This window comes from Phacochoerus africanus, chromosome 6 (genome assembly GCF_016906955.1).
Source record: "Phacochoerus africanus isolate WHEZ1 chromosome 6, ROS_Pafr_v1, whole genome shotgun sequence".
Classification (NCBI taxonomy): Eukaryota; Metazoa; Chordata; class Mammalia; order Artiodactyla; family Suidae; genus Phacochoerus; species Phacochoerus africanus.
The window spans coordinates 110,599,800-110,627,344 of record NC_062549.1 but is presented as its reverse complement, the minus strand read 5'-3'; the positions used below and the strand labels follow the sequence as shown (position 1 = coordinate 110,627,344).

At 57.0% G+C, this 27,545-nt stretch overlaps 1 protein-coding gene across 3 annotated transcripts; it reads left to right on the top strand.

The window, feature by feature from the left end:
- Positions 1-4,777: 4,777 nt before the first annotated feature.
- Positions 4,778-24,197, top strand: CSF1 (colony stimulating factor 1). Of its 3 annotated transcripts, none has more exons than XR_007135588.1 (9): positions 4,778-5,031; positions 8,180-8,302; positions 9,581-9,643; positions 11,321-11,491; positions 15,117-15,264; positions 16,463-17,480; positions 17,954-18,006; positions 18,340-18,398; positions 22,085-24,197. XR_007135588.1 is itself a non-coding variant. In XM_047785082.1 (9 exons), exons 1-8 carry the CDS (start codon positions 4,993-4,995, stop codon positions 18,383-18,385), a joined length of 1,665 nt encoding a protein of 554 aa, XP_047641038.1. In that variant the 5' UTR covers positions 4,783-4,992; the 3' UTR covers positions 18,386-18,398; positions 22,085-24,197. The 3 variants fall into 3 exon arrangements, 2 of the variants coding, with proteins under 2 accessions (XP_047641038.1, XP_047641039.1); XM_047785082.1 differs by having other exon boundaries at positions 4,783-5,031; positions 16,463-17,484; XM_047785083.1 differs by having other exon boundaries at positions 4,784-5,031; positions 17,354-17,484.
- Positions 24,198-27,545: the final 3,348 nt, after the last annotated feature.

Here is a 27,545-nt window from a genome sequence, read left to right as displayed (position 1 = left end):
GTAACTCTAGTGGGTAGGGAGGGTATTTGGGAAGCCAAAATGCACTGTGAATAAATTGCTTCTTGGAGTTCCCATTGTGGCTCAGCAGAAATGAATCTGACTAGTATCCATGAGGCTGTGAGTTTGGTCCCTGGCCTCGCTCAGTGGGTTAAGGATCCGGCGTTGCTGTGAGCTATGGTGTAGGTCACAGACATGGCTGGCTCGGATCCTGCGTTGCTATGGCTGGGGTGGAGGCCCTAAAAAGACAAAATTAATTAATTAATTGCTTCTTCATTCCCTGGCTAGATTGATCAGCTTTGAGGAGTTCATGAGAGCCTGAGAGAGTCTGTCCAGGTCCACAAGATGCTTCCCGGCCTGCTGGTGGCAGGAAGCTCAGGGCGCAAGAGAGCGCTGGGCCCCTGATACAGACAGCCTCCCAGAATGCCTGCCTGCCCCCCAGGGGCAAGATGCCTGGAGGCATGGTCCTGAAGCCAGCACAAGTGTTTTTTGTACCTGCAGGGACAAGGGGACAGCTGGCTGTCCACCATCCAGGGGAAGAGTGGTCTCACCTATTCTATTGGTCATTTTCCACAGTACCACATGTTGGCTTGCGGCAGTTTACCACATTCAAGGTTTTCACGGCAGCCCTGGGCAGCCAGCCGCCACGCACTTAACTGATGAGAAACCGCGTCCAAGAGTCCTCCGTTAGGGCCGCTTTACCATTTTCATGCTGCCCACCTCCCCCTCCCCACCGCCACCGCCCTCTTGTGAAGGGAGAAGACAGGACTAGGAGGGCAGCCTCCAGAGTAAATGAACTGCGTGGGGCAGCAGGGGAGACGGGTTGGTCGGGGGTCTTGGCACACTGGCCCTCTCGCAGGCAGGCAGCACCGTGCCAGGAGCATGGGGACAGGAGAGCGGCATTTCCTCTGCAGCCCCAAGCTTCCGAGGCTGTGCTTTCCACCCCTGGTCCACTTCCCAAAGAGCCCTGGGCCACTGCAGTGCAAGAAAGAATGAGAGAGTGAGGGAGAGAAAGAGAGAGACAGAGAGAGAAGAAGGAGGAGCAAGGGAGAGAGAGAGAGAGAAAGAAATGAAGGGAGAAAGAACTAAAGGAGGAAAGAAAATAAAGGGAGGGAGGAAAAGAGAAAGGCAGGAAGGAAGAGAGAAAGAAAAAGAAAGAAATAAAGAAAGAAAGAAAGAAAGAAAGAAAGAAAGAAAGAAAGAAAGAAAGAAAGAAAGAAAGAAAGAAAGAAAGAAAGAGGAAGGAAGAAAGAAAATGAAAGAGAAAGAAAGGAGTCCTCTGTGATAGAAGTCAGCTCCCTAGAAAAGATCTCGAGGGGAAATTGCCTGTCAAATAATTTCAAGGAAATGACATTTTGACAACCAGCAAATGAGGCTTTGCTCCCACTTCCTGCCATCCATCTCCATTCTCTCTTTTCAGTCTCTCTCCTCCCACCCTTGGTTCATTCCACTGGCAGGCAGGGTCCCTCCACTCCTCCCTTCTGCCCTCCTCCAGGGTCAGGGGAGCGCTGCCTTCTTGATGATACTACGTTAGGACATCATTTGGAAACCCAAATCTTAGATTGTTCCAAATTCCTCTCTGCCTCCCCCAGGACCCCGCTCCGGATGTGACTCTGCCCGTAGTCAGCAGGGAGAACAGCAGCTACTCTGACCAGACAGCACAGGGCACTGAGAGTTGTTCTCTCCAGGTTTCACTCCTGAGGCCCCCTTCCCGCACTGTGCCAATCATGGGTGACCTCGGAGGAGGCGGCTCGGCCTGTCTGGGCTTCCATTTGCTCATTTGAAGCAGTATGGGTGGAACGGCTTCTAGGTCTGGTCTGTGGTTCCAACACTCCGTGACCACGGACGGGCACACACAGGCTTGCACGGGTGTAAACAGCGAAGGAGCCACACACAGACACTGAGATCCAGCCAGAACCTGCCTCCCAAGTCTCCCAGCCAGACAGGCAGGGGCAGGAGTCCCTGCCCCGCTCAGGAGAGAGCAGAGGAGATGCTGCCTGGGGAGCCCCACCAGGCATAATGCCACGAGCACTTCCAGCCTCCGTTTCCCCATGCCGGGTGGTAAACGTGTCTGAGGTCGAGCAGATTCATAAACTCCCCTTTGAAGGTAACAAGAGCTGAGACAGCTGCGAGTCCCTCTGCGGAGTCCCAGTTACCCAGAGCCTTGCTCATCTCTCTGCAGCTCCGCACAGGCAAAGCTCCCCAGCGTGGCACAGCCTATGCTTCCAAAGTGTTTCTTCATAACCAAGCACTTGTTTGGGGCTGTTCGTTGCCCTAGAGAGCCCCAGGCGTTACCCATTTGACCTCTTAGCCCCTTCTTGGGGAAAGGGCTCATCATCGCCATTGTCAAATGATGACGGCCTTTGTCTAAAGTCATATAGAAAATGAATGGCAGAGCTAGAACTAAATTCTGGCATTGGGACTCTCAAGTTTACTCTCAAGCACTACTCTGTGTCATAAGTCAAGACCTGTGTGAGTGCACAGATAAAAATAATAATAATAGTAATAGCACTACCTTTGGGTTCTGTGCCAAACACTTCATAGGCCTCATCCCATTAAATCACTTTTCACCAAAGTAAAATCACCATTTCACTTTGGTGAGAAAGATAAACATGGCACCACATTGTCAATCCACTGCTGTACTTTAATTTTTAAAAAAACAGAAGGAAGGAAGACATGAAGGAAGGAAGGAAGACAGATAAATAGATGTCTCCATTTTATAGATGAAGACACTCAGGCTGAGAGAGGTTTGTCTCAAGTCACACAACAAATGACTGGGCAGAGCTGCAAGGGCAGAGAGCTATAAGTGGTGGGGTCAGGGTTCAAACCCAGGTGTGTAAAGAATTTCAGTGAAGGGGGAACAAGCACCCGAGGCTCGTGCTGACAAAGGAGGGCTGCCTTCCAGAGCTGCATCCTCACACCGGCCTCGGTGAGCCCGAGGCAGCGCTGGGTCAGGGAAGGGGAAGCAGGTGGAATTTTACTCCCAGCTCCAAGAGGTTTATCTCCTCACAGTCAAGAGGTTTATCTCCTCACAGTCAAGAGGTTTATCTCCTCACTTTACTTCCTCTAACCTCTTATCCTTAACAGCAAATGGTATCAACCCATTGTCTTAAATTGGTTTGTACTGGGCCCATTTAACAACGCCCAGAGGAAGTAAGTCCTCAGCCTCCTTCCTCTGGCTGGGCTCTGTCTCTGCTCTTCCTTCCGCAAGGCTCTGAGCATCCAGGGCTGCCCCACACCCTTTAAGCTCCAATTGCTCCCAAGCCCAGGAAAGCAGGTATGTCAACGTGTCCATTCTTAGGCCCAGCCCGGTGGCTGTCGCATCACAGCCGCATGGTGCGCATTTGTCAAATGAATGAATCATTCTCTAATGGCCTCGTTTGATTCAGTCACTGTTAAATGGGCACCTTCCATGTGCTAGGCACTTGATTTGGAGGTAAATGACCACGAGACCACCCTGGAGAAAGTTCTCAGTCCGGGGTAGGGGTGAAGTTTCAGTCTGATGATCCAAAACAGAACTCTCAGTACCACCTTAAGTACTTTTTAGAATGATGTGGGGCATGAGCGAATGACAGTGGATCAGGGAGACCGAAGAGAAAGGAGCCCAGTCCAGTGAGACCACAGGAACAGGAAACGCTGATCCTCCCCAGGAGTGGAAGAAAGCTTTGCTGCTGAAGGATGTGGTGTGCTTTCAACCTTGAAGGATGAGGCGTTTGCCTTAAGGACAAGTGGGGAAAGGAGCGTTCTTTGCAGGAGGACCACTATGAGCAAGGGCACGAAGGTGTAAAATTACCGCTTGAGGGTGGATGACAAGAAATGCCCCTTCCAGACCAGACTGCCCTGTATTTCCCAGGGGCTGCCAGTGGGTGGTCACACAGAGAGAGTGAGAAACATTGAATCACAGCCAACTGAAGAAAGAGAAAGCTCCCAAATTTGGCATTGTAATTACCAGGCTCATCCTATTAAGCCTCGTTTAAATTCATTCTCACGTAGAGACAAAGTGTGATTAATTAGCTCAGTAAAAGCATTTCCAGAAGCATCAGGGGAAATCTAGAGCCAGGATGCTATCTCCCCAGGTCTGGACGCTCAGGAAGGAGCATGGGTACCAAACAGCATTTACATCACCTGCAGGTCTGGTGCCGGGGAGCATCTCCAGGCACACAGCAGAGCCTCCCAGCTCTCTGTCACAGGACACAATCCATCCCATTCTGGCCAGGCAGTTAGCCTCTCTGCCTGGACGCTGCCTCCAGAATGGGAGACGAGAGGCTGGGCGGGCTGCTGGGGGGCTGCCTAGGCAGGAGAGGGCTGCCTGCAAACTTGCTGACTCAAGCTCCACAAGGTGTTGCAGCATTCGCATTGGTCTCCAGCGTTTTTCCCTACTCTCGGTGCATTTCCTGCTCAGATTTGGGAATTTTCAGGCTTAGAGGGAAAGTCCCTTGAAGCGAATATTAGAAAAAGAGAGAGAGAGCACCCAATCCGCCTGGAGAGCGCGGAAGGGAAGGCAAGGCTCTGTCCAGAGCCAGCGCGCTGGGGGACGGGAGGCGGCGGAGCCCGCGTTACTTTCTCAAAGGCGCCGTCGTTGAGCACAGCAAAGAGGGCGACTGCAAGACTAGCGGGGAAGACCAGCCCGCGGGGTGGGGGCGGGGAGGCGGTTCAGTGGGCCTCTGGAGTGTGTGTCTGTGTCAGTGCGCGCGCGCGCGGGTGTGTGTGTGCATGTGTGTGTGTGTGTGTGTGTGTGTCTGGCGCCTGTCCAAGGTGATTTCCCATAAACCACATGCCTCACAAGTCCGCTTAAAAGGCTGTGCCGAGGAGCTGGCCAGTGGAGCCCGGCTCGGGGAAAGTGAAAGTTTGCCTCGGTGCTCTTGGCGCTGCCGCGGGTCCCTCCGCACTCCCGGGACAGCAGCGCGGCCCTCGGCCGGGGCGCGGACTCTGCAGCGGCCAGCAAGCGAGCGAGCGCGGGCGGCCGACGCGCCCGGCCGGGACCCAGCTGCCCGTATGACCGCGCCGGGCGCCGCCGGGCGCTGCCCTCCTACGGTAAGCGGCGGTCGCGGCTCGGGGCCCGGGCTGGGCTAGGGCGGGAGCTCCGTGGCTCGGCGCGGCCCCTCGGAAGCCCCTGCCCGGGCGGCCGGCTGCCGAGGCTCTTCCGCCCGGGCCGCGGGCTCGGGTTTCCATCCCATCTTTGCGCGCGGACTGTCCGAGGCCCCTCGTGCGCTCCGGCTAGAACCAGAGACGGCCCTGCAGCTGCTCCTGGGGCTGCAGCGCTTGTCCGGGAAAGGGAAGGCTGCTCACCCCATTGCACAGGCGGGCACACTGAGCCACCCGCCGGCAGGAGAGAGGGTTTCGCAGCTGCAGCGCAGAGGCTCCCTCCTTGCTTCTTTTCCTTATGAATCAGCCTCCAACGAGGAGCAGGCGGAGTGGCTGTGAGATGAGGGTGGTGCTTTCCCAGTGGGCATTCCTCCCCGGCCATAAACACGTCCTGTTGGGGAGTGGGCACTTCGGGATGAGGAAGGTTCAGGAGCCATCCAGCTTATAGAATGCCAAGGCAGCCAAAAAAAGGGGCCAGGGCAAGCCACTACTTGTTCCAGCACACAGGCAGGAGCTGTTGGGCACTTGGGTGGCTGGATCAAGTCTGTCTGTGGGGGACATGGCCCCAGAGTTGCGTGGGGCCAGCTCTGAATCTTCTTCTTCTTGTCAAATCTGGTTCAGTCCCTTGGGAAGATCCTGGGCTTGGTGGTGGTAGAGGAGGTGGAAGGAGGGTTTGTGGTTGCAGAATTGTGGACCGGGGCTGCGGGCTGCTCAGGACTGCACAGGGGCTGTCCCGCCCCAACCTCAGGCTGTAGCTGGGGCAACCCCTAGACAATGCAGGGTGGCACCATTCCTGAACAGTAAGTGGTCTCCCAGTGAGTGTGCTTCTGTGAAACCCTGGAGGACAACCTGGGGTCGTGGGGCAGCGGGGAGGTGGGGGGAGAAGCAGAAAAATATTTGGAGGATAAGAGAGGGGGCTGCAGGTAGGGTGAGAGGGAAGAACCCTTCCACGGAGGAGGAAGAGCCCAACTGAGAGAGAAGAGATGGGGTCAGAAGGGGAAATCAGGAAGGATGAGGTGAAAGGCAACAAGACAAATAGGGGCTGGAAGTGAGACCTCTGAGGAAGGAGGAGAGTAAAAGCGCATAGAAAAGGGGGCCGGTTTCAGACAGCGGCAGCCCAAGGGTCCACCCGTGCCAAAGTCTCTCCGGGGACCCGACTGATGGGGAAGATGAAACAGGATGGGACTTGAGTGAGGAAGGCCAGCTGGACTGCGATGTCCTAGCATCTCTCTGAGCCCGAGGCAGAGACTCCTTGTGGCTGCCCCAGAGGCCAAGGCTGGTGGGTGGAAGGAATAAAGGGGTGGGGAGAAGAGCCAGCCCAGCCAGAGGCAAGCTAGAGTGTTAACCCCTGGGTGCCTGTCCAGATCTTCCTCTGGGGACAAGTCAGGGCTCCTGGAGTCCCTTTTGGCCACCTTCAAAGTCAGCCTCTTACATAGTAGCTGTACTCTCCCTCCACTGAAACCTGAAATATCTCCAAAAGCTGGGCAGCCCTTGGGGTTAAGCACTGCCCTCTCCTTGCTGTCCTCAAACATCCATATCCTGAGCTGCCTGTGGCTGCCTTCCTGAGCATCTCTTCCCCAGGCCCCTCCCCCCAGACCACTTCCCCCCCAGGGGCTCAGAACCTCAAGGGCAGCCGTGGAGGGTGGAGACTTACCCTCTGCAAGACCCAGTTTCCTCCCATGGGTCCCGAACCACGGCAGGTTCCTGAGGGCCTGGACAGCCATTCCCACCCAAGGCTGCCTCCTCAGCCACCCAGAGGAGCCCCATGTCCCCCTACCCTTCCACTCTCTCCCCTTCCCCAGGTCAGACAGGGATCCTCAGAGATCCTCTGCCGAATGGCCCTGGGCCCTCTGGGGCCTTTCTCTGAGGCCTCCCCCTCCCTCTCTCTGCCATCAACTTCTCCCCATCTTGCAAAGCCTCACTGTGCCCCCCTCCTCCCTCCAACCTCCCTGGAGCCCTGCCAGGGCCTCTCCTCTCTGGTAAGAGCTGACAAACATTCGGGCTTTTAGTTATATGCAAATCAGCATGTTGTTGTGAGCTGTTTCATAGCCTCTAATGTGCTATTTGTTTGCAGTATTTGTCTGAATTACTGAGGCAGAGCCCAGAGCCCAGAACCTAGGAAGGTGCCAGGCCTCGCCCCACCCTGACAGCATTTCCCTGAACTGGGGGGCATCAGCTGCCAGGAGGTGACATCCAGCTGGGGAAGGAAAGCCCAAGGGCCTTTCTCTGCCTCTGGACAGAGAAGGGGAGACCTAGGGCCAGGAGAGGGCTAAGGGGACCTGTGCAAGAAGGCAGGAAGGGGAATGACAGGGTGTCAGGAGCCTGTCCCATCACTCTGTGGGGGAGCAGCTACTGGGCCAGGTGGGTGCTGACAGAGGGGAGAGATCTCAGAAAATGTTCTTGCCACGCTTCTTGCTGGCTGGCTGGTGCTGAGCCTGACGGGGCTCAGATAGGCAGGTGCCAGGCAGGGATGATCTAGAGCTGGCTCCAGTGCCTCTGATTAATCTTTTTGACACACATACCCGGGGCTCCAAAGGTTTCTGGTGTGGGATAGGTTCCCAGTGAAACTGAGTTTGGGCCCCTGGTTTTTCCAGTAGCAGAGCCAGACCTGTGTGGAATCAGGTAGGAGGAAGGGCTGGGCCCAGGAAAGTATCTCTGGCTCCAAGTCTAGAAGCCAGCCAGCGTAAGAACATGAACTTGAGAGAAGTGGGCAGCTCACAAGATGCCTGGCTCAGTGTCTGATGTTGCAGGGACAGAATAATGGGTAGAGGCAAGTCCTCCACTCAAGGAGTTTCCTGTGTAATTGGCATGGGGACTGGTAGGCACACCTCCCATGTCCCTAATAGAAATTCAGTCAGGCTTGGGCTGGGTTGATCTGGGAAGGCTTCTTGGAGGAGACGACTTTCAGGTTGTTATCAAGGGAGAGCAAGGCTGTGCGTGGCGGTCAGGAATGCCCAAGGAAGCTGGGTTTGGGGAATGCTGCCTTCTGGGATAAGAGGCAAAGCCTAGAGCACCATAGGTCTGAGGTCCTCAGCAGGGCACGGAGGTTCCAGGGGAGTGTGAGAGCCAGGGAGAAATGATGCCCTCTCTTTCGCAGACATGGCTAGGCCCTCTGCTGCTGCTGGTCTGTCTCCTGGTGAGCAGGAGTACCGCCGAGGAGGTGTCGGAGAACTGTAGCCACATGATTGGGGACGGACACCTGAAGGTCCTGCAGCAGCTGGTGAGTGTGTGGCCCTGCCTCCCTGCCTGGCCCCCACTGGGGAAACCGAGGCAGGAGCCAGGGAGCAGGCCCAAAGAGGGGGGTTGCCGGCAGAGAAATAGGACCACGCAGGAAGGGGATCATGGCTCCCACTAGCTCCACGAGGCTCTTCTCACTGACCTTCTAAAGGTCGGGGCCTCCGACCACCCATCCCACCCCTGCCGCCAATCCCAAAGGCCTCTCTGACTCCCCTGCAGGCAGTGGACAGGGTGGGCTTTCAGCTGATCGCCTGGGTTCATGATTTCCAGCAGTGTAAGTCGTGGACTCTGAAAAGGCTCATAAGGCCTGCTCTCCCACTGGAGATGGAAGGATGGCATGCTTCCTCTGAGGAGCTGGCCCAGTCTGCCCGCTGTGTCCAGATGTTGCCTCTAGCTCCTGGACTCCCAGATGTGCCGCCAGCCTGGCACCAGGGCCTCAGCCAGATTGGAAAGGGAGGCTCTTGCCTAAGTCCCAGCCCTCTGCCCTCCCTTCCCTGGCTCCTGCCCGAGCCCTGGGGCTGGGATGGCCTGCTCACCCAGGCCATGAAGGAGCCCATCCGTGCCTCACACCCTGCCCGGGCCAGCAGAGTTGTCAGCAATTCCAAGCGTGGTCCGGCCAGGCCGAATCAGGCTGTTGTCATGGCTGCTGTCCCGCTCAGAAGAGAATTTAACAACCCTCTGGCCATCTAGGCAGGGTGGGGCACCTCTGGCCAAGGCCAGCTCCAGGACCATGAACTTGGGGCCTGGAGGCTGCCTCTCATATACTTTTCCTCCTGTGTGTAGCAGCCACAGCAACACAAAGTAGACCAAGAGCCACAGCCTCTTTGAGGCTTAGAATCCCAGAACCACTGCTCTGCAGGCCAACAGGGGCTTTATGGATCGTACAGATCCTGAATCCCCAGAGCTTGTCTAGCCTCTGCTTGAGTTCCTTCCAGGACAGGGAGCTCACTACCTACCCACAGGAGATTAGGTCTTATCCCCTCTATTAGTAGACAGTTCTTCCTTGCAGCAAGCGGGCATCTGTCAGAGTTCATGGAGTGGGAGGTAGGAGGAAGAGATTCCTTATCCTTCTAAAACCCTCCCCTGGATATGTGGCAGGCACAGGTATGCCCCTAGCCTTGGCTTTGTCTTTCCAGGCATGTGTGGGGAGGGGGGGATGAGGATCAAACCCTGATCTATCCAGAAACTCTAGTCCCCATTCTTAGGCAAGCTTAGTCGAGCTGCAGACACTCTGCCACCAGTGGCCTGCTTTCTCTTACAGATTGACAGTCAGATGGAGACCTCGTGCCAAATTGCCTTTGAGTTTGTAGACCAGGAGCAGTTGGTGAGTTATGGTTGTGTACAAGGCCCGCATGCCAGCACTCGTGCACTTCCCAGGGTGGGTGTGTGTGGGAGCGTGAAGGCAGCAGAAACCCTAGAGCTGGGCAGGGTATGGGTATGAGGACCCCTGGGTGCTCAAGTCTGGGGTGCAAGGGTCCAGGGCTGGGCAGGGTCCAGGGCTCAAGTCCCCTGCTGCTCCCTTCTCCTGGCCTGGCCCATGTCGAGTTCTTACTATGTGCCAGGTACTTTTCTAATTTGATCCTATGTGATTCATTCATCTCACTGTCATATAGAGGTTAGGAGAGAAGGCTTAGCTAGTAAGTGGTGGCGGTCTGATTTGAACCTGGGCAGACCGGCTCTGAGGCCTAAGGCAAACCAGTACTTCTTCTGGGTCGCATGCTTTGCTTAGGGATATCACTTCCATCCAGCAGACAGACCAGCAGCCAGCGAATCAGTCCAGCCCTTTCTCCTACCCCACACCCAGCCGGACACTGAGTGCTCCCGGTCCTGCCTCCCAGCATCTCTGGGCCGCCACCCCATCTGTTGCTTGGACAATTTCAAGAGCCTCCTAAATGGCCTCCCTGCTTCCACTGCACCCCTCCTCCCACCACTAGGGGGTAGCTGTCTGAACCACAACGTGTTCTCTTCACTGCCTCCCCCAAAGCTGGAGAACTGCTCACTTCAGGAGAAAGCCTAGGCTGCTCAGCCTGGGATTTACAAGCTCTAGGCTCTGTCACACAGCGCCATCCACACCACCCCATTCCCTGCTCCAGCCTGCCTCCAGGCCTTTGCACGAGCTCTTTCTGATGCCTGTAGCGCCTTTCCAGCTGTACCCACCCCAAACCTGGTCATCTTTGTGCCCCAAACAAAATCACCATGATGCCTACAGTTTGCCCCATCTCTGAGCTTTTGCACGCCTGACCCCCACACACTTCTGTTGGAACGGGAGACCGCCTGCGGTGCAGTGGGTTCAGAATCCGACTGCAGTGGCTCAGGCCACTGCAGGGGTGTAGGTTTGATCCCCAGCCCAGCATAGTGGGTTAAAGGTTCTGGCATTGCCACAGCTATGGCGTAGGTCACAGCTACAGCTCAGATTCATTCCCTGGCCAGGAATTTCCGTGTGCCTGGAGACTACCTCACGGTCCAAGGAGTATCCTCATTTTCTCAGTCACTCACACCTTAACAAGCACTTACTACTCGGAGCCCACTGGAAGGATGGAGCCAGGTGGTAGGAGTACAGAGCTAAAGCAGAGGCTCCCTGAGGCACCCGTCAGCTCCTTGGGGAGACAAAGCGCTGAGGCTGGCCTGGGACCCGGAGGTAGTCTCCAGGAGCCCTGTGGCCTGGAGGATTAGGAAGAGCCCTAAACCGAAGGGCTTTTTGTGAAAGCCAGCCAAGAGAGAGTCAGAGTCAGACAGGAAAGGGAAGCTCCCAGAACTCACCCTACCTACGCAGCCCCATTCGGATTAAAGCCTCTTCTGTCAGAAAGCCCCAGATCTTCCTAGTCAGCATCCACATTTCCTTTCCTCTGCCACAATCCCCAGCAGCACCGGATCCCAGAGAGGGAGACTGAGAGGCCGCGAGGGGGTGGCAGTGGCGCGGCCCCTCTCCTTGGGAGCAGGGGCGGGACAGGCCGCCGCCCTCCCTCCGCCCGAGCATCACCGCCGCCTTCTCCTTTTTCAGACGGATCCAGTGTGCTATCTGAAGAAGGCCTTTCTCCAGGTGCAGGACATACTGGATGAAACCATGCGCTTCAGAGACAACACTCCCAATGCCAACGTCATTGTCCAGCTCCAGGAACTCTCTCTGAGGCTCAACAGCTGCTTCACCAAGGACTACGAAGAGCAGGACAAGGTGGGAGGTCCTGGGGCTGGGGGCACTGAGGAAGGGTGGGGCGGCTGCTGCGGTACCATCCCTGCCCACAGGCACCAAGGGCATTCCCTGGCCTCACCCGCGCCCCTTGCCACTGTTCACCCCCTCCTCTCATTCTCGTGTTCATTCCATAAACCTGGCCGAGGCGGCACAGTGCTAGGCCTTGACCTTGTCTTCACGGGCAAGAACCACATGGTTTCCATCCTCTTGGAGTTTAGAGTTAAGCGAGATTAGCAGCCGTTAAACAAACAATGACACAAGTAAGGAGAAGTGTAACCCCTGACTATTGGTTCATTCAGCAAATAGCTAATGAGCACCTACTGGAACCGGGTATTGTTCTAGGCCCTGGGAAACAGGGGGGATCAGGCCCAAATCTCCACTCTGACGGAGTTTACCTTCGGGGCTGGTGAGATGGTTAACCAAATGCATAAGTAAAGTATGTGGTGTGGATGGTGTCAGTAACGGCCTTGATAAAAAAAAAACAAAAACAAACAAAAAACCAGAGTGGGAAGAGCCAAAGGAGGGGAGAGAGTGAGCCAGGAAGAGGTGCATGGCGGGGGCTCTGAGAGAGAGAGAAAAAACAGGACTCTGATTTAAATGGTGTGGGGAAGGAGAGACAGGGAAGCCTTCTGAATAAGAAAATATTCAGCTGAGATCCGAAGGTGAATAAGAGTTAGGAGGCAATAAAGCTGGTGAGAACATTCCAGAATGGAGAACACTAGGCACAGACCCCTAGGTGAGCAAGCAAGTGCACATTGGGGGTGCTCAGCATGGCCAAGGCCTGGGGAGGGGAGAAGGAGGAGGGAGAGCCAGATCACCTGGGGTCTTAAAGATGTGGGCTTTTGTCTGAAGAGCGAGGGACCTGGTCTAACTCGCGCCAGGAGCCCCTTCTGGCTGCGGTGCAGAGAATGGTCTGTAGGGAGCAGGGGTGGAGGCTGGGCAGCCAGCAGAAGGTCCAAGTCCAAACAGCTTGGACTGGGGTTGTGCAGTGAAGGTGGAGGCCAGGGGGGTCGCGTTCCGAGTTTGGAGAAAGAACCAGGGGACTTGGTCACGCAGCGCCCGTGAGGCGCTGACGGAAGGGAAGAGCGGCGATGGTTTTGTCTGGAGCCTACCGAGTCCAGAGATGCTGAAATGGGGCGGAGCAGGTTTGGGGCAAGAGCAGGAGTCCAGGCTGGGGTACCTGCCCCTCGAGGTGTTTGTGAAGTGGCCAAGTGGAGATGCTGAGCAGGCCGCTTGCCGGACGTCCGGGCCCTGAGTTGCCGTGACAGAGAGACCTGAGCGGTGTCAGTCTGCAGGACGTCTGTGAAGCCAGGAGTAAAGCAGTGCTGCCCTCTGCGAGAGGAGAAGCAGGCCCGGGGTGCCCGGCCTCTATGGAGAAGTCAGGCAGCGGAGGGGGGCCTGGCAAAGAGACTGAGGAGCCGCCCAAGGGGAGGGAGGAAACCCTGGAGCTTGCGGATCGCCCAGCGTTTCTAGGCGGGAAGCATAGTCAGCTTTATCGGACAGGATGAGAAGTCACGCGAGAGAAGGGCTGGACGCTGACAGATGTGGCGACGTGGAGGTTGCTGTTAGAGGCCGGTGCCAGGTCAGGTGATCAGAAAGCGAGGAAGTAGAGACCGATGCTGTGGAGGAACCTGGCGCCCAAGAGGGGAGGCAGCAGGGGGAGTGCGCCACCGAGGAAGGAAAGACTTTTCAATAAGCGAGGTATTAACCTTGTGGTTTTCCACTGTTGAGGTTTGGAAGAGTCCATTGGGGAGCTTGTTTAAAATGCAGGTTCCCAGTACACACCCTCTGGAAAGTCTGATGCACCGGGTCTGCGGGCAGGCCTGGGAGTCTGCCTTTTAGCAAAACACCCCCACGGCGCTGCACGGATGCTGGGGGGCAGGCCCCAGGACAGGGAGCCGGTGAAGCCAGAAGGCCCAGCCTCTGCTGAGACAGGCGGTCTCTGTCTCCGGTTCCTGTTTTCTCCATGAAGCACGAGGTGAGGTATGAAGGAGACAGAGATGTGGGAAGAAAGCGGAGAGAGAGAGAGCCAGCTTACCTCTTTCCTACAACAGCCCTGGCAGGGGGCTGGCACAGATTGTCATTTTGAGCTGACAAATGAGGAGATGAGGAGTTCAGCAGTAACGAGCCCAACTAGTATCCATGAGGATGTGGGTTCAATCCCTGGCGTCGCTCAGTGCTTAAGGACCTGGCATTGCTGTGAGCTATGGTGTAGGCCGGCAGCTGCAGCTCCAATTCGACCCCTAGCCTGGGAACTCCCATATGCCGCAGGTGCACCCTAAAAAGCGAAAAAAGAAAATAAAAATAAATAAATGAGACGAGCCCAGGCTAGATAGTTCATTTGGCCCGTGTGGCCGAGCCGGTGAGTAATACAGCCAAGCCTGGGGCTCTCCATTCCCACATTCATTCTCTCCCTTGTCCGGCCAACATTTATTAAGGGCCTGCATGCACGGCCCCTGGGCATCCAGGGCATGCATTCCAGGACTTCGCCACCTTAGGGAAGCCTGCAGTTCCTCCCCAGGCGGCTCAGTTTAAGGGAGGACTTGAGAGTGATCGGCTGGCAGGCCGTAGATGATGGAGCCGTGGGCACACTGTCTGGTGTGAGAGGAAGGGCGGGCCCAAGATGAAGCCCTGAGTGCCAGCATTTAGAAGTCAGGTGGAGGTGAGAGCCTGGTAAGGGGACTGAGCCAGGCAGCTTATAGGGTAGGAGGAAGACCGGGGAGTGTGAGGCTTCTCAGAGCTCCCGCAGGCCTGGAGAGTCAGGGTCCCATGAGCAGAGGAGAAAAGAGCAGCTCAGCAGAAAGGGCTGGGGCAGCCTCGGCTCTCCTTCCAAGATACACCGTCGGCCAGAGAAGGAGCCACAGCCCCGGGGTCTCCTCCAGGCCATTCTCATCACACAGTGATCTTTCTGAAGGACTCGAGCCTTATCGCGCTCCACCCACCTCCCCACCATCCTTCAGATGTTGTCTCTGCTCCGAGGATAAAGTAAACGGTTCTCGACGTGGCCAGTAAGGCCCTGCAGGGCCTGACCCTTGGGGACATCTCTCACCCCTTTGCTCCTAGATGGCAGTCCCGCAGCCACGCTAGCCTTCTTTTTGTCCTTCGGCATTTCTGGCTCTTTCCTGCCTCAGGACCTCTGCACAGTCTGTCCCCACCACCTGGACAGCTCCTCTGGCCCCGCCTCCTTTCCTGGTTCAGGCTCGCTCGGTTCCATGGGGACTCCCCCAAGCCCTGGTTTAAGTTCCCCTTGTTACACACTCTTGGATCACTCTTCCTGGGACTCACCGCACTTGTAACCGTATGTTCGGTGCCCATGCCCTGCTGGACTCCATGTCCAAACTGGCCACAGACCTCCTCCCTCTTGTTCATCGCATGATCCCAGGTAGTTACCATAAGCCTGGTGCATAAATATGTGTTAAGTGGATCCATGAATAAGTGATAAATCTCACCATCTCGGGACGTGGAGGTCCTGCAAACCTGGGGAGAGGGGAGAGAGAAAACACGAGAAAAAGATGAATGTGAGAAAGGTCAAGGGAGTCTGACAGTCAAGCTAGAGACCCGGGGCCAGTGATCATTGTCATCAAGGGGGACTCTGCTCTCTTCCCAGGCCTGTGTCCGAACTTTCTATGAGACGCCCCTCCAGTTGCTGGAGAAGATCAAGAATGTCTTTAATGAAACAAAGAATCTCCTTAAAAAGGACTGGAACATTTTCAGCAAGAACTGCAACAATAGCTTTGCTAAATGCTCCAGCCAGGGTGAGCACCCAAGGGTCTGGCAAGTGTAGGGCTGGGGAAGGGTGTGTGGAACAGAGCCACACTGGAGGGTGACACGGGGGGCTGGAGGGACCCGGGGAGGCAGCCTGGCTGCTAGTCGTGTGCCTGTATGTGTAGACCTGCTTGTTTTGTGTATATGTGGCTTCGTGTACCTCTGGGTGATCCTAGGCACATGTCTTCTCTGACATGTGTGTGCATGCACACCTACATATGTCTGCATGTTGAGGCATTGAGAAGAATCACGCTGGTGGCTGTGAGATCAGGGAGTGGCAGAGGGGGCCCTCTCTGGGAGCCCTGTAGGCATGGAGGCTTTCCCACCGGCTCTGCAGGCTGGCTGAACGTATGGGGGGTTCCGTGGAGAGAGCAGAGGCTCCGTCGGGGAGTCAGGCCCTTGCTCCGGGAGCCCTGCTGCGAATCACCGGGATGCCCTGGCTCCAGAAGTCCCCAGGACGCCTTGAGTGTCCCCTCAAGGGACAAGGCTGGATTTGAAGTCTGAGCATCACTCGAACTCTCCCAGTGCTGGCCCGGCTGCACACATATGTACCCTGCGTGTCCTCGTCTCTGCGTCCTGTGCCACGTGTGCCTGCCCACATCCAACCTTCTTCCCTGAGTGGGGGCTGAGGCCCTGCACCTGCCAATGGCCAAGTCCAGTCTTGTTGCTTCAGTCCCAAGTCCTCAAGCCTTGGCCCCATCCCAGCCCCAGCCTGCTCGCACCTGTGGCTGTGGCCGCATGGCCCCTTGCTGTGCATGAAACCGCCTTGCTGCTTTCCAACCAACAGTGTCTTTGGGGCTAGAGGGTGTCTTGTGTTAGTCCTGGAGGCCCCTGTGCTCAACCTCCTGGCTGGCTGTTGTCACCCCTGGCTTGGTGTCTGGCCAGCTGGTACTGCTGGAAGGGCTGGTCTCTGGCTTCCCCTGACCCCGATCCCCAATCTGTGTGTCTAAACCCCACTCTTCGCTCTTTCCTGGAAAGAGCCTTCCTGCCGTTTGCACCTTCCCTGCCTAAGGCCTGTGTCATGAGCATTGGCTCCAGTCCTGTCTTCTCCTCAGTCCCAGGGCTGGGTTCGGGCACAAGGGGACGACCAGCCCCCCTCTGGACCCCTCTGGAAAAGCTGTGCTGGAGGCTGGTGACTCTATTTCCTCCCCGTCCTTCTCTCTCCCTCTCTCTCTGTGGTTCTTTCAGATGTGGTGACCAAGCCTGATTGCAACTGCCTGTACCCCAAAGCCACCCCTAGCAGTGACCTGGCCTCTGTCTCCCCTCAGCAGCCCCTCACCCCCTTCATGGCCCCTGTGGTTGGCTTGACCTGGGCTGACTCTGAGGGGACAGAGGGCAGCTCCCTCTTGCCCCAAGAGCAGCCCCCTCGCACAGTGGACCCAGGCGGTGCCAAGCAGCGACCACCCAGGAGCACCTGCCAGACCTTTGAGTCATCGGAGACCCCAGGCGTCGAGGACAGCACCACCGGAGGTTCACCACAGCCCCACTCCTCTGTGGGAGCCCCCGTCACTGGGATGGAAGACATTCTTGGCTCTATGCTGGGCACTGATTTGGCCCTGGAAGAGGCCTCTGGAGAGGCCAGTGAGGGGCCCCTACCCCTAGGGGCCAAGCCCTCCCCCTCCAGGCTGCAGGGAGACAGCGTCCAGGCGGAGAGGGCCAGACCGAGCCACCTTCTCTCAGCATTTTCCCCACTTTCCGGACCGGCAAAGGGCTGGCAGCCTGCGGATGTAATTAGCCCGCTCCCGCCCACGGAGGCCACCGGGAGACCCACTGAGGCCTGGAGCCACACACTTGAGAAGACAGTCCGTCCATCTGCCTTGCCCAGAGACCGCCTGGAGCCAGGCTCCGCCAGGACCCCAGCACCGCACCCACGAAGCCTCAGCAGTCCCTCCACGCTCTCCTCTCAGCCAGGCCTCCCCGGAAGCCGCCCCTGGGGCCACGTGCTGTCCCCTGGGGAGCTGGAAGGCAAAAGGAGCACCAGGGACCGGAGGAGCCCCGCAGAGCTGGAAGGAGGACAGGCAATTGAGGGGGCGCCCAGACACCTAGCCTATTTTAACCCCATTCCTTTGACTGATGCAGGCCATGAGAGGCAGCCCGAGGGACGCTCCGACCCCCAGCTCCCTGGCTTTGTCTTGCGCCTGCTCGTGCCCAGCATCATCCTGGTCCTGCTGGCCGTCGGCGGCCTCTTGTTCTACAGGCGGAGGCGGTGGGTAAGAAGAGCCCAATGGGGGGAGAAGGGCATCTCGTGGGGACCAGGGCACAACCTGGGTAGAGGAGCAGCCAGAGGTCGGCTTGGGTTCAGAGCAGGTGCTTCAGACCCTGAGAGACAGGAGGCTGAGCAGAGGGTGGGAGGTGGAAATGGAGGGTTTTTTCAAGAATGGGGAGGGCTCGGGCCACAAGAGCAGCCAGAAGGGACTGAGGCAGAAGAGTGGGAGCGACTGTTCTTGGGCCACAGCAGGATATGAACCCAGACGGGAGAGGGGGCAGGGGAGGAAAGCGATGCCTGCATGGGGAGGAGAAACAGCGTGTTGCCAGCATAGAGGCTTCCCCGCCGGCTGTTCCAGAGGGGAGGCTTTGGTACCCCCTCATAGACCCCCTGGGCAGCCCTGCCTAAGGGTGGGGCCGTGGTCTCCCTGCCGTCCCCAGCCTCTCAGTGAGCCTGCTCTGTTCCGTCCCCAGAGCCTTCGAGAGCCTTGGACAGTGGATCCTCCCATGGAGCAACCAGAGGGCAGGTGAGAGCTGGGAGGGGGCTCTGGTAGGCGCGGGGGCGGGGGGCGTGATCTTGGCATCTATTTCCCCTCTAGATTTGGAAGAGACTTTCTCCCACTTGATCTAAGGAAATGAAGCTCAGAACAGGATGTGGCGTGGGGAGGAGGAAGGGTGTCTTGTCTTTCTTAGCTCTCTGGGATTTTTCCTAGTTTCTTCTTAGGGCTAGGCAGTTCTGAGTCTTCTAAATCTGAGAGGGCTAGAGCACATGTGCAGGGGACTGGGGGACAGACTTAGGGGGTTCCCTCACTCCCTGGCCCCTGCTGAAGTCTTATGCCAGCCCTGTGCTCTGCTTGCAGCCCCCTGACCCAGGATGAGGACAGACAGGTGGAATTGCCAGTGTAAAGGGAATTCTAAGGTAAGACTTGGATCTGGATCTCTCTCCATCCCTTAAAATGAGCTACACTCTCTTCCAGTCACCAGAACTTGGTGGTGGTACCACCAGCTCCCCTGAGGCCCCCTACACTTGACTCCCTTCTCTGTCCCCTACTCCCTCATCCATCCATCACCAGGTCTGGCCAACTCCCTTCTCCCTGGGTCCTCAGGTCTCCCACTGCCCATCCAGCCCCTCCCCGCATCTGAGGCCAGGCACTTTTTAATTCTGGTTGGGTTATTATTTCCCCATTGGGCTTTTACTTTCGCTACACCTTCCATCCCAGAGCAACCAAACTCCTCTCGCATAAGGTCTTCAGCCTCCTGGGGAAGTCCAGCAGCTCTGTAGCACCAACCACTTCAAACCCAACTTGCTCAGCTTGGCTCCCAAGCTCCTCCGGCAGCCGCCACAGCTCTTGCTGGCTTCCCCTCTGTGTGCACCCTGATTTGACTCTTCTTCCCAGCCAAGGTCATTTCCACCTGCCTGCTTTTAGATGTGTGGAGCCATAGAGGCTTCGTCTTAGAAGGGCCCTCAGACGTCATTTGGTCCAGCCTCCCACCCCACAGGGGCCTCCCCTCTCTGCATCCCTGACGGGGAGAAGGCCAGCTTCTGGTCACACACTCGGTTGCAGGCACAATCCCTGCCCTCGCCCTGCACGGTGGGAAGGCCTTCCTCACTGGAGGCATAACTGGCTTCCCTGGCGGTCCCTCTCCTCCTCTCGTGCCAGCACTCTGATATGTAAAGCCAAGTATCCGTGTCCCCTTTAAGAATTCTCTAAGCCAAGTGTGGTCAAGGCCCTCAAACATTCCTTCTATGACGTGGTTTTCAGACCTCTCACCAGCCTGGCCGCCCTCCTTTAGACACTCCCGTTTGTCAGTGTCCCTTTGAAGATGTGGCACCCAGCCCTGGACACAGCGCTCCAGACGCTGTCTGACCAGCTCAGAGCACAGTGGGGCGGTTACCTTCCTTGATCTGGATGGTTTTCTTCTACTCGCACAGCTTAAGATGGCATTCGGGTCTCATTTTGTTTGTAACAGTCCTGTCATTCCCTTGTCCCGTTTGGAGCTTGTGGTGTATTAAAGCCCCGAGTTCCACCTCCCGTAAAGCTCTGTCAAGCCAGACTCTTTCTCCCCTATATTCGGAGAACTTAGCTGTTGTTTTTTTTTTCAACCGATGCGCAGGAGCTTACATTCATCCTGATTGAAACCACCTTGCTGGTTCGGGCCCATCACCCGAGCCTGCCCAAATGGTTTTCAAATCCGAATTCCGCCTTCCCAACCTCGCGTTGTGTCTCCCGCGCATTGATGGGTGCTTTCTCCTGTCCTTGCCCATGTTGTTTGATAAACATGTGACTCTTATCACCCCTCGCCCCCGGCTCCCCAATTCCAGGCGGCCCATGACCCTCCTCCCTTCCTTCCCCTCAGACCACAATCAGCCTGCAGGCATCGGCCCTTCCTGACCGGCTCCATCACGCGCTGGTTGCTCCTTTCATTCCTACTCCTCTGCTCTTTTGTGTTTGGTTGATACCACATTGACCTGCACTTACTTGGATGTTGTTTTTATACACTTAGAAGTCTTATTTTGTGCCTGTGTGTACACTTGGTACCCCTAAGACAGCTGTAAGCCCCTTGAGGGCAGGAACTGTGTCTACTTTGGGTTGGTTTTGTTGTTGTTGTTTGCATTTCTTCTTCTATCCCGGATCCTAAACAGTAGGTTTCTTCTTACTTGCTAAGAACTCAGTGTTGACTGACTGGCCTCAGGGCTGACTGGCCAGCTGTCTCTAACCAGCTAGCCTTCTCACTGACCACTTAACTAGCTCATAACTGACTCTGACTGGCTGACCAGCTGGCTGAGTGACTCTGACCAATGAACTAGCTTGTAGCTGCCTAACTGCTAGTGAATTGGTGAGCTAACTGGCTCACTGACTAGCTGGATGACTGCCTAATGTGCTGATTGGCAGGCTGGCCAACCAGCTGGAGTGAACCCATTCACGTTTCCAGACACAGCGCCATGCTACATGCAAGCCAGCACCTCAGGGCCTTCTCACGTGTGGAGTGACAGGTCAGGGCCCTGCCGGGAGAGACAGGGGGTCTTCCAAGTGCTCAAAACCGGGGGAGCCCATTTAGAAAACAGGGGGAAGTAATGCATCTGGAATCCTGGGGTCCACTCTGTTGGCAGGTGGGCTAAGAGGGGACAGGTGGGACACTGGCAGCACTGTGACGATGATGCAGACCCCTCGGGACTGGCACGCAGAGGCCAGACTTCGGCCCCTGGGGACACAGTGGCTCAACGCTGCACCACCCTCTGGCTGGTTGCCCACCTTCCCCTCTGGTCTTGGCCCTCTGCCTCGTCTCCTCTACACGCCCCTTCCTTTCCCTGCCTGCCCGTGCCAGGCCCTCCCGAGCTCTCCTCTTCCTCCCCTTAAGATTTCACTTTGTGAGAAGCCCAGGGCAGGGGCCGCATCCAGCCCCCACTTGGGTTCTGCCCTAAAGCGGTCTCCAGGCCAGGCAGCAGGAACCTCAGGGAGACGCAGGGCCAGCTCCGAGACTGACGCTGCTCTGATGAGAGACGTGAGAGGGGGAAACACAGCAGCAGGGAGATCGAGAGGGGGACCCTCAGAAGGCAGACATGGATGCCAGCCCCTCCACTCCCAGGAACCAGGACCTAGGGGCCATGGGCTGGAGCTTGCCCACGTGGTTCTTCTTCCCTCCTGGCCCCAGCAGGGCCTGTGGTCCGTCGTGCCCAGCATGGCCCATGTCCCGTTTATGGTCCTCCCTTCTTCCCCTTCCAGAGCATGGGAATGGGCCGGGAGCCAGGAGCCATGGTCCCATCTTCCCTCCTTACCCATCATGGGTTTTGCCAGTCGGGCCTATGGACAGCCAGGGAGGCAGGCTCCACATAGGGTCCAAAGTCAAACTGTTGGAGAGAATCCAGGGGATTTCTGCTCTGAGAACAAAGCGTTCGGAGGAGGCTGGACAAGGGGACAAGGAGGGGGAGGGGCTGGAGAGAGCAGGGCCTGACCCCTGTGGATGATGCGAGGAGGCAAGTCCCTGGGCGCCTCCGGAAGGAAGGGTGGCTTGCTTGGGGCGAGCACGCCAAATGGCAGGGTGGGCGTTTCCTCGTCCGCAGCTGTCTCCAGTTCCTCCCCTGCAGATACCTCTGCCCTGCTCTCCTGAATGTCATGTGCGCTGGCCCTCTGTGCTGAATGCGTGGAGGTGGGAGCGAGAACCTTGTCTTCTCTGCTAGAGTCAGCAGGATTCACTCTTGATTTTTTTTGGACCCAGGACCGTGCCATGGTCTTGCCTGAGGAGTCGTTTAGGGACACTCAAGTGCCCCCTTCCCGCTCCGTGAGACCTCTCCTCTTGAGCAGTGCCCCCCAGCCCTCCTTAGACCTCCGCCAGGCCCTATTACCTCCCCCTGTGGTCCCCAGTTCCCCAGGAGGAGGTAGGAGGTGAGGCCAGTCGGTCCAGCGGCTTGGGTTGCTGCCAGAGAGAGCTGCCCGGTTCTTGCGGTGTCTGGGGCGGCGGGGTGGGCGAGGGAGAGGAGGGAAGGAAGTCCTGCCTGCAGCACCAGCAGCAGCCCACAGGCACGCCGGCCTCCCCGCCGTGTCCTCAGCAACCCCTCCCTTCTAGCCCTCTCGGCTGACCAGCCTCTCTCTCTCTCCCCTGCAGCTGGGCGCACAGGACAGACTCTTCGTGCGAGGAGACTTATGGGGGCGTCCACCACCACCCCTCCCCAGCCATTCTCCTGGGAACACAGCCTGCCCCCGGGGAGAGCTCCTGCCTGCCAGGACTAGACCAGAGCCGCCAGCCTGGGGCCCCTCCGCCCTTGACCCTCAGACTCTGGACTGACTAAAAGAGGCTGGAGGATGCCCCCACATTGCTGAGGCTCCCATCTGCTCGGGGAAGGCCGGCAAGCCCGGCTGGGGACCCTCCGGGGCTGCATCCACCTCCCGCTCCCCTCCAAGCTGGCACCTGGGCCCGGGACCCAGAGGCCTGTGGGATGCGGGAGAGCAGGGTGGGCGCTGAGGAATGGAAGAGGCCTTGTGCCCAGAGGAACTGCCTGGTGCCAAGGGATCCTAACAGCGACAAGCAGGGACGTGTCTCCAGAGAGAGAAGCGTGAGACTCACAGGGCGGGACAGCGTCGCTGGATTTCCTGTAAGGTGTGTAGCCCAGAAGATGGGAAGAGAAGGCCTCTGGGCCTGCTGCTCTGCACTGACAGCCTCAAGGGGCCTGCGCCCCCCACTTGCCTGAGCGCCCTCTGCTGGTGGCCAGGCGGAGAGGGGAGGCCAATCGTACCCTCAGGACCTGCCTGGCCCAGCCCATGATGCCAAGGGGAAGACCAGCTCTGGCCTCTGCCCCGCCGTGCCCCAGCCCTGCCAGAGCTTCTCCGGGAGGCCGCACAGAGGCTGTCCTCAAGGAGGAAGCCATTGCACTGTGAATACTGAACCTGCCTGCTGAGCAGCCTGCCCCATCCGTCCCAGAGAGCAGACACCCCCCCCCTCCCCCCCACCCCATCCTCCCACCTCTCCAGCCTCTCCCCAGCTTCCTGCACTGAGTGCCCGAGCCGGCCTCACCTGTCGACTGAGGGAGCCCCTGAGCCCTGACCTTCTGCTGACCCCGCTCTGTCTCCCTGGGGTGGATCGGGGTGGGAGCACCGCCCGGGCCGCCAGCCGGAGCCGGTCTTTAGGCTGCGTTGTCCGCCCAGGTTTCTGCATCTTGCACTTTGACATTCCCAAGAGGGAAGTGACTAGTGGGAGGGGGAGAAAAGGAGGGCAGGGACACACACAGAGAGGCTACAGGCTGCACTCTGACTGCAAATGGGCCTTTGAAAGGATGGGCCCGCTCCCGAGATGGGGGCAGAGGTCCGCACCCCTGACCCCCCCAGCCCAGTCTCTTGCTGCAACCCCAACCACGGCTCCAAGACTGCTGCCGATAGGCACCTGGGCTGAGCGGGTCGTCCCTTGTTAGGGGGCCAGTAGGCAGCGACACCCTCCAGCTCCTGCCCCACCCCTCACCAGCACCGTCTCTCTGCCCAGGCAAGCCAGGGTGGGAGAGGGACTCGGAGGGCCCTGGCACCCGCCTCCAAGTCTGCCTTGAGGGCCTCAGCTTCCTGGGAGCCCACGGCTGCAGCTCTGAGATCCGGACAGCAGGTGACGGCTGTCGATTGGCCTCGGTCCCTTTGTGCTTCCGGATCCCTCCTCTCCTGCTGCCCTGGGCCCTCCACTGAGAGACCCTGCCCTACTTGGCCGCTGCACCAGGGCCCTTCCTGCCCTTGAAAGTGAAGGTCCACTGGTCCCTGCCTCCCCTGCCCTGTTGCTGTCAGCAAAGGCAAGGGCATTGGAGAACTTTCCCTGTCGGGGTCCTTTTGCTAGTCACAGACTCTATATTTGATACTAAAAAAATATCTATTTAAAAACATGGAAGGAAAAAACAACACAGAAAAAAGGCATTCCTCCCTCACTCCCCTCCTTAAACATATAGTATTTTGAAAGTCAAGAAAGCAAATCCAACTCATCGCAGAAGCTCTTTGAGGGCTCTTGGGGCACAGGAGTGGGAGGGCCCTTAGCCCCCCTCTGGGTGTCTCCCCAGCTACCTGCACAGGAACCTTCTTTTCTCTGAGAAAGCCGAGAGGGAACATTGGCTCACACACTGTGAGATTTTTGTTTTTATACTTGGAAGTGGTGAATTATTTTATATGAAGTCATTTAAATATCTATTTAAAAAATAGGAAGCTGCTTATATATTTAATAATAAAAGAAGTGCACAAGCTGCTATGTGTGAGTCATGGGAAAAGTTGTTTTGGGGATGCGAGTGGCCAAAATGGGGAGTGGCCGGTAGCTGCTGGCTAAGCCCCAGCTCCGAAAGCTTTTTTCAAGATAATGGGGCAAAGGAGGGTTCTCTCCAAGTTCCAGTCTTGTTACGAAAACCTCCTGCATTATCAGTGTCCTGAACACATGCATCCATCTATCTGCTTCATAGGAAAACGGACAGAAAGCAGCCAAACCTCAGGCCTGGCCTGGGCCCCGCTGCAGTGCAGTCTGGCCAGCCCAGGAAAACGGCTGGTTGGGCTCCGTCCAAGGGCCCAGGGGGCCTGCGAGGATGAGGCTCCTTGAGCACTGACCCCTGCCGTCCAGGTCCTAGCGGGCTCGGAGGTGACGGAGCACTGTCTCTGGGCTGGGAACCGGGGTGGGAAGAGAGCCAGCAGGCTCTGTGAGGCGGGTCTCAAGCCCTGATCTTCCTTCTCGGAGTGGAGAGAAGACCGAGAATGCAGCCTTCCCGGGTCAGAAGGGTGTTGGAAAGGGCCAGCATGACTGCAGGGCCAGCACAGCCCCAACACACACCCTGGGCCAGACTGTGACAAGAGGGGCCTCCCTATCGCTAAGAGTGTGCTGGACAAAGTTTTGAACCAGTGGTTCTCAAAACTGGCTACCAGAAAATCACTTGGATTGTTTCCAAAAATACTGGCACCCAAGGCCCACCCAAGATCAACGAATGAGTCTCAGGGGTGAGGTTCACACATGAGACATCGGAAGATTTTTAAGACACGTCAAGTGATTCAAATGGGATCCAGGGTGAAATGCACATGGTGCGGCACTGTCTGATATGGTGGTTACGTAGGTTTAAATTCATTAAATTGAAATAAAAGTAAACATTCCGTTCCTTTGCCAGTAGTCCTAGGCACACTTCAAAGCCCAATAGCCACATGTGGCTGCCACGCTGCTAACACAGAAGCAGGACATCTATAGCATCTCTGACATCATATGAGACAGCGCTGCTTGGACTTAGGGGACCAAGGTTATAGAGTCAGAAAGGGCACCAAGCAAACTCGCCAGGAACGAAGGACCCAAATATCTCAGTCACCCGTCTCTGTGCCCTGAACCCCCCACGACCACCCTGTCCCTCATCATTTCCCTTAAGCCAGCTCTTCCCTTTCTATTACAAGCTCCTCGGAAAATATTTTCTAAGAAATTTTAGTCTTTCATTTGAGTCCCAGCTGAAAAGTCCCCTCCTCTGAGAAGTCTTCCGAGCTTTACCCAGGCCCCAGAGCCCCATTGTGGCTCAGTTCCTTCCACGCCTGTGCTCCCACAGACTGAGAGCTTGTTTATTTGTCTGTCCCACCAGGCCATGGACTATGGCAGGAACTGTGCTGCATCAGAGTATCTGGCACACAGTAGGCACTCAATAAATGTGCATCAAAAGGTTAATACTGAATGCATGAACAAAGGCAAGAGTAAGGAAAATTCTGACCAGATTTAATGGTAGCCTTTTCTAGGGACTCTCCTGGCATTAATTAGCCAATGGACTGTATATCTAATAACTACGATTCACTAGCCAGGCAGAGGCGGTATTTTCAGCAGGTTTCCCAAGCTTCTGATGAGATGAGGCTAGGTTAGCACCCTAAGAGATCACTGGGCTGTGGGTGGAATGTACATTTGAAGGCCGTTAAGCAAGGATTGGCAAAACAAACACCCCTGGTGCTCACCTGCCTTTCCAGAGGCCCCCGAGGTATCCAGAGAGAAGGGCTGGAGAAGCTCAGCTTCGCGTGCTGCAAGCGCTGTTTCAGCAGTGCCGCATCGGTGGAACAATATCCACATTGGATTTACAGCCAGAGAACTTAGGCCACTGACTTGGATCTCTTACTGCCTAACTGTGTGAACTTGGACAAGTATTTCATCCCTCTGACCCCCCCCCCCCATCTTTAGAACTGGTTTAACAAAACGAGCCAGGCATACATGGTCTGAGGTTCAAATATGGGGACACTCTGTGTCCAAAAGCACCTTGTGGATTCTAAAGGCTGCTCCCAAAGAAAGTGTGTCCTGGTGCTGCCCCTGCCAGCTGGTCCCATGGTTTCCCAGGCCAAACACGGCTCCCCTCTGGGCAGGCACTGGGGACCCAGGATGCAGCCAGGGCCTGGCTGTGCTGGCAGAAGGTGGTAGAGCTGGGTGCTTCCTGCCAGGATGAGGCTTCAGATACCTTGTAGCTCAAGGATTTGGGGCTGGAGGGAGGGGGGAGGTAGGAGACTGAGGGGAAAGAGGCCCTGGGATGCAGCAGTGCCGGTTAGCAGGCAGGGTCAGGAACTCTGGCTTCAAGTATGAAAGCAGAAGGGCCCAGCCAAACCCCAAACCATTATCCGGCCAGAGCCAGGGAAGTGAATCAGAGGCAACCAGGAAGAAGCCTGAGGTTAACCTCACGCAGACTGCCAGCCATGGCAAGGAAGGGGTTGGGAGTGCGGGGTGGGGGGAACACCGGGGTCTGGGCAGAGCCTGGGTGATGTCTGATGACCCCCTGAATAAGTCATTAGGGGGTGGGCAGTGACTGGGCAGCCTGAGACCCAGGTCAGCTGCCAGGCAGCCCTAGGGAGACAGCCCTCACTTCCCGGCAAGACCCTCCAGCCCCAGTGGAGGCACCCTCTACAATGGCAGCACACTGTTGTCCCCAGTTTCTCAGGCCAGTTTCTGGGGGTGACCAGGCTCTGCTGCCCTGGATGCTGGGACTGCCAAGGGGGCAAGGTGGACCATACCAGCCTGGAAAGCCCCTGGGTGAAGTGAGGAAGCACGGATGGGTGAAGTGAGGAAGCACAGATAGGCTCGCTCCCAAAGTCCTGCAGGGGTTGTGGTGGCTGTGGCCCCATCCTTGGTCTGGGACCACAGGAAAGCCCACAGGTTGACCCCCATGGCCCGGGGGAGAGTCCACATGGGCACAGATCTGAGACTGGGTGGCTCTGGGGCAGAAGAGATTATGGACTGGGAAGTGGAGGAGGCTGGGTCCGGGGAGCTGCTGGGTGAATTTCTGGAGGACAGCTGGGTGAGAACACCATGTTCCACTCCAGCCACTCGGGCTCACCAGCCCCCTCACTGCCCTGAGGTCCTGGACCCCCACCCCAGCCTCTGTACATGTGCACCTAGTGAAGTCTGGGAAGGCTGGAGCCTCATTCTCTTCCATTCATTCATTTCCCCACCATTGCTAGACACTGAGCACAGAAGTGTGAGCAGAAGAGCCAGTGGGGGAAACAGGTATTATTCAACCACACAAATAAGTATCTAATCATAAACTGTAAATACAGGTAGGAAGATATAGGCACGGTGAGAGCTTCTAATAGGGAGCCTGACCCAGGGTGCAGGGCCTTGC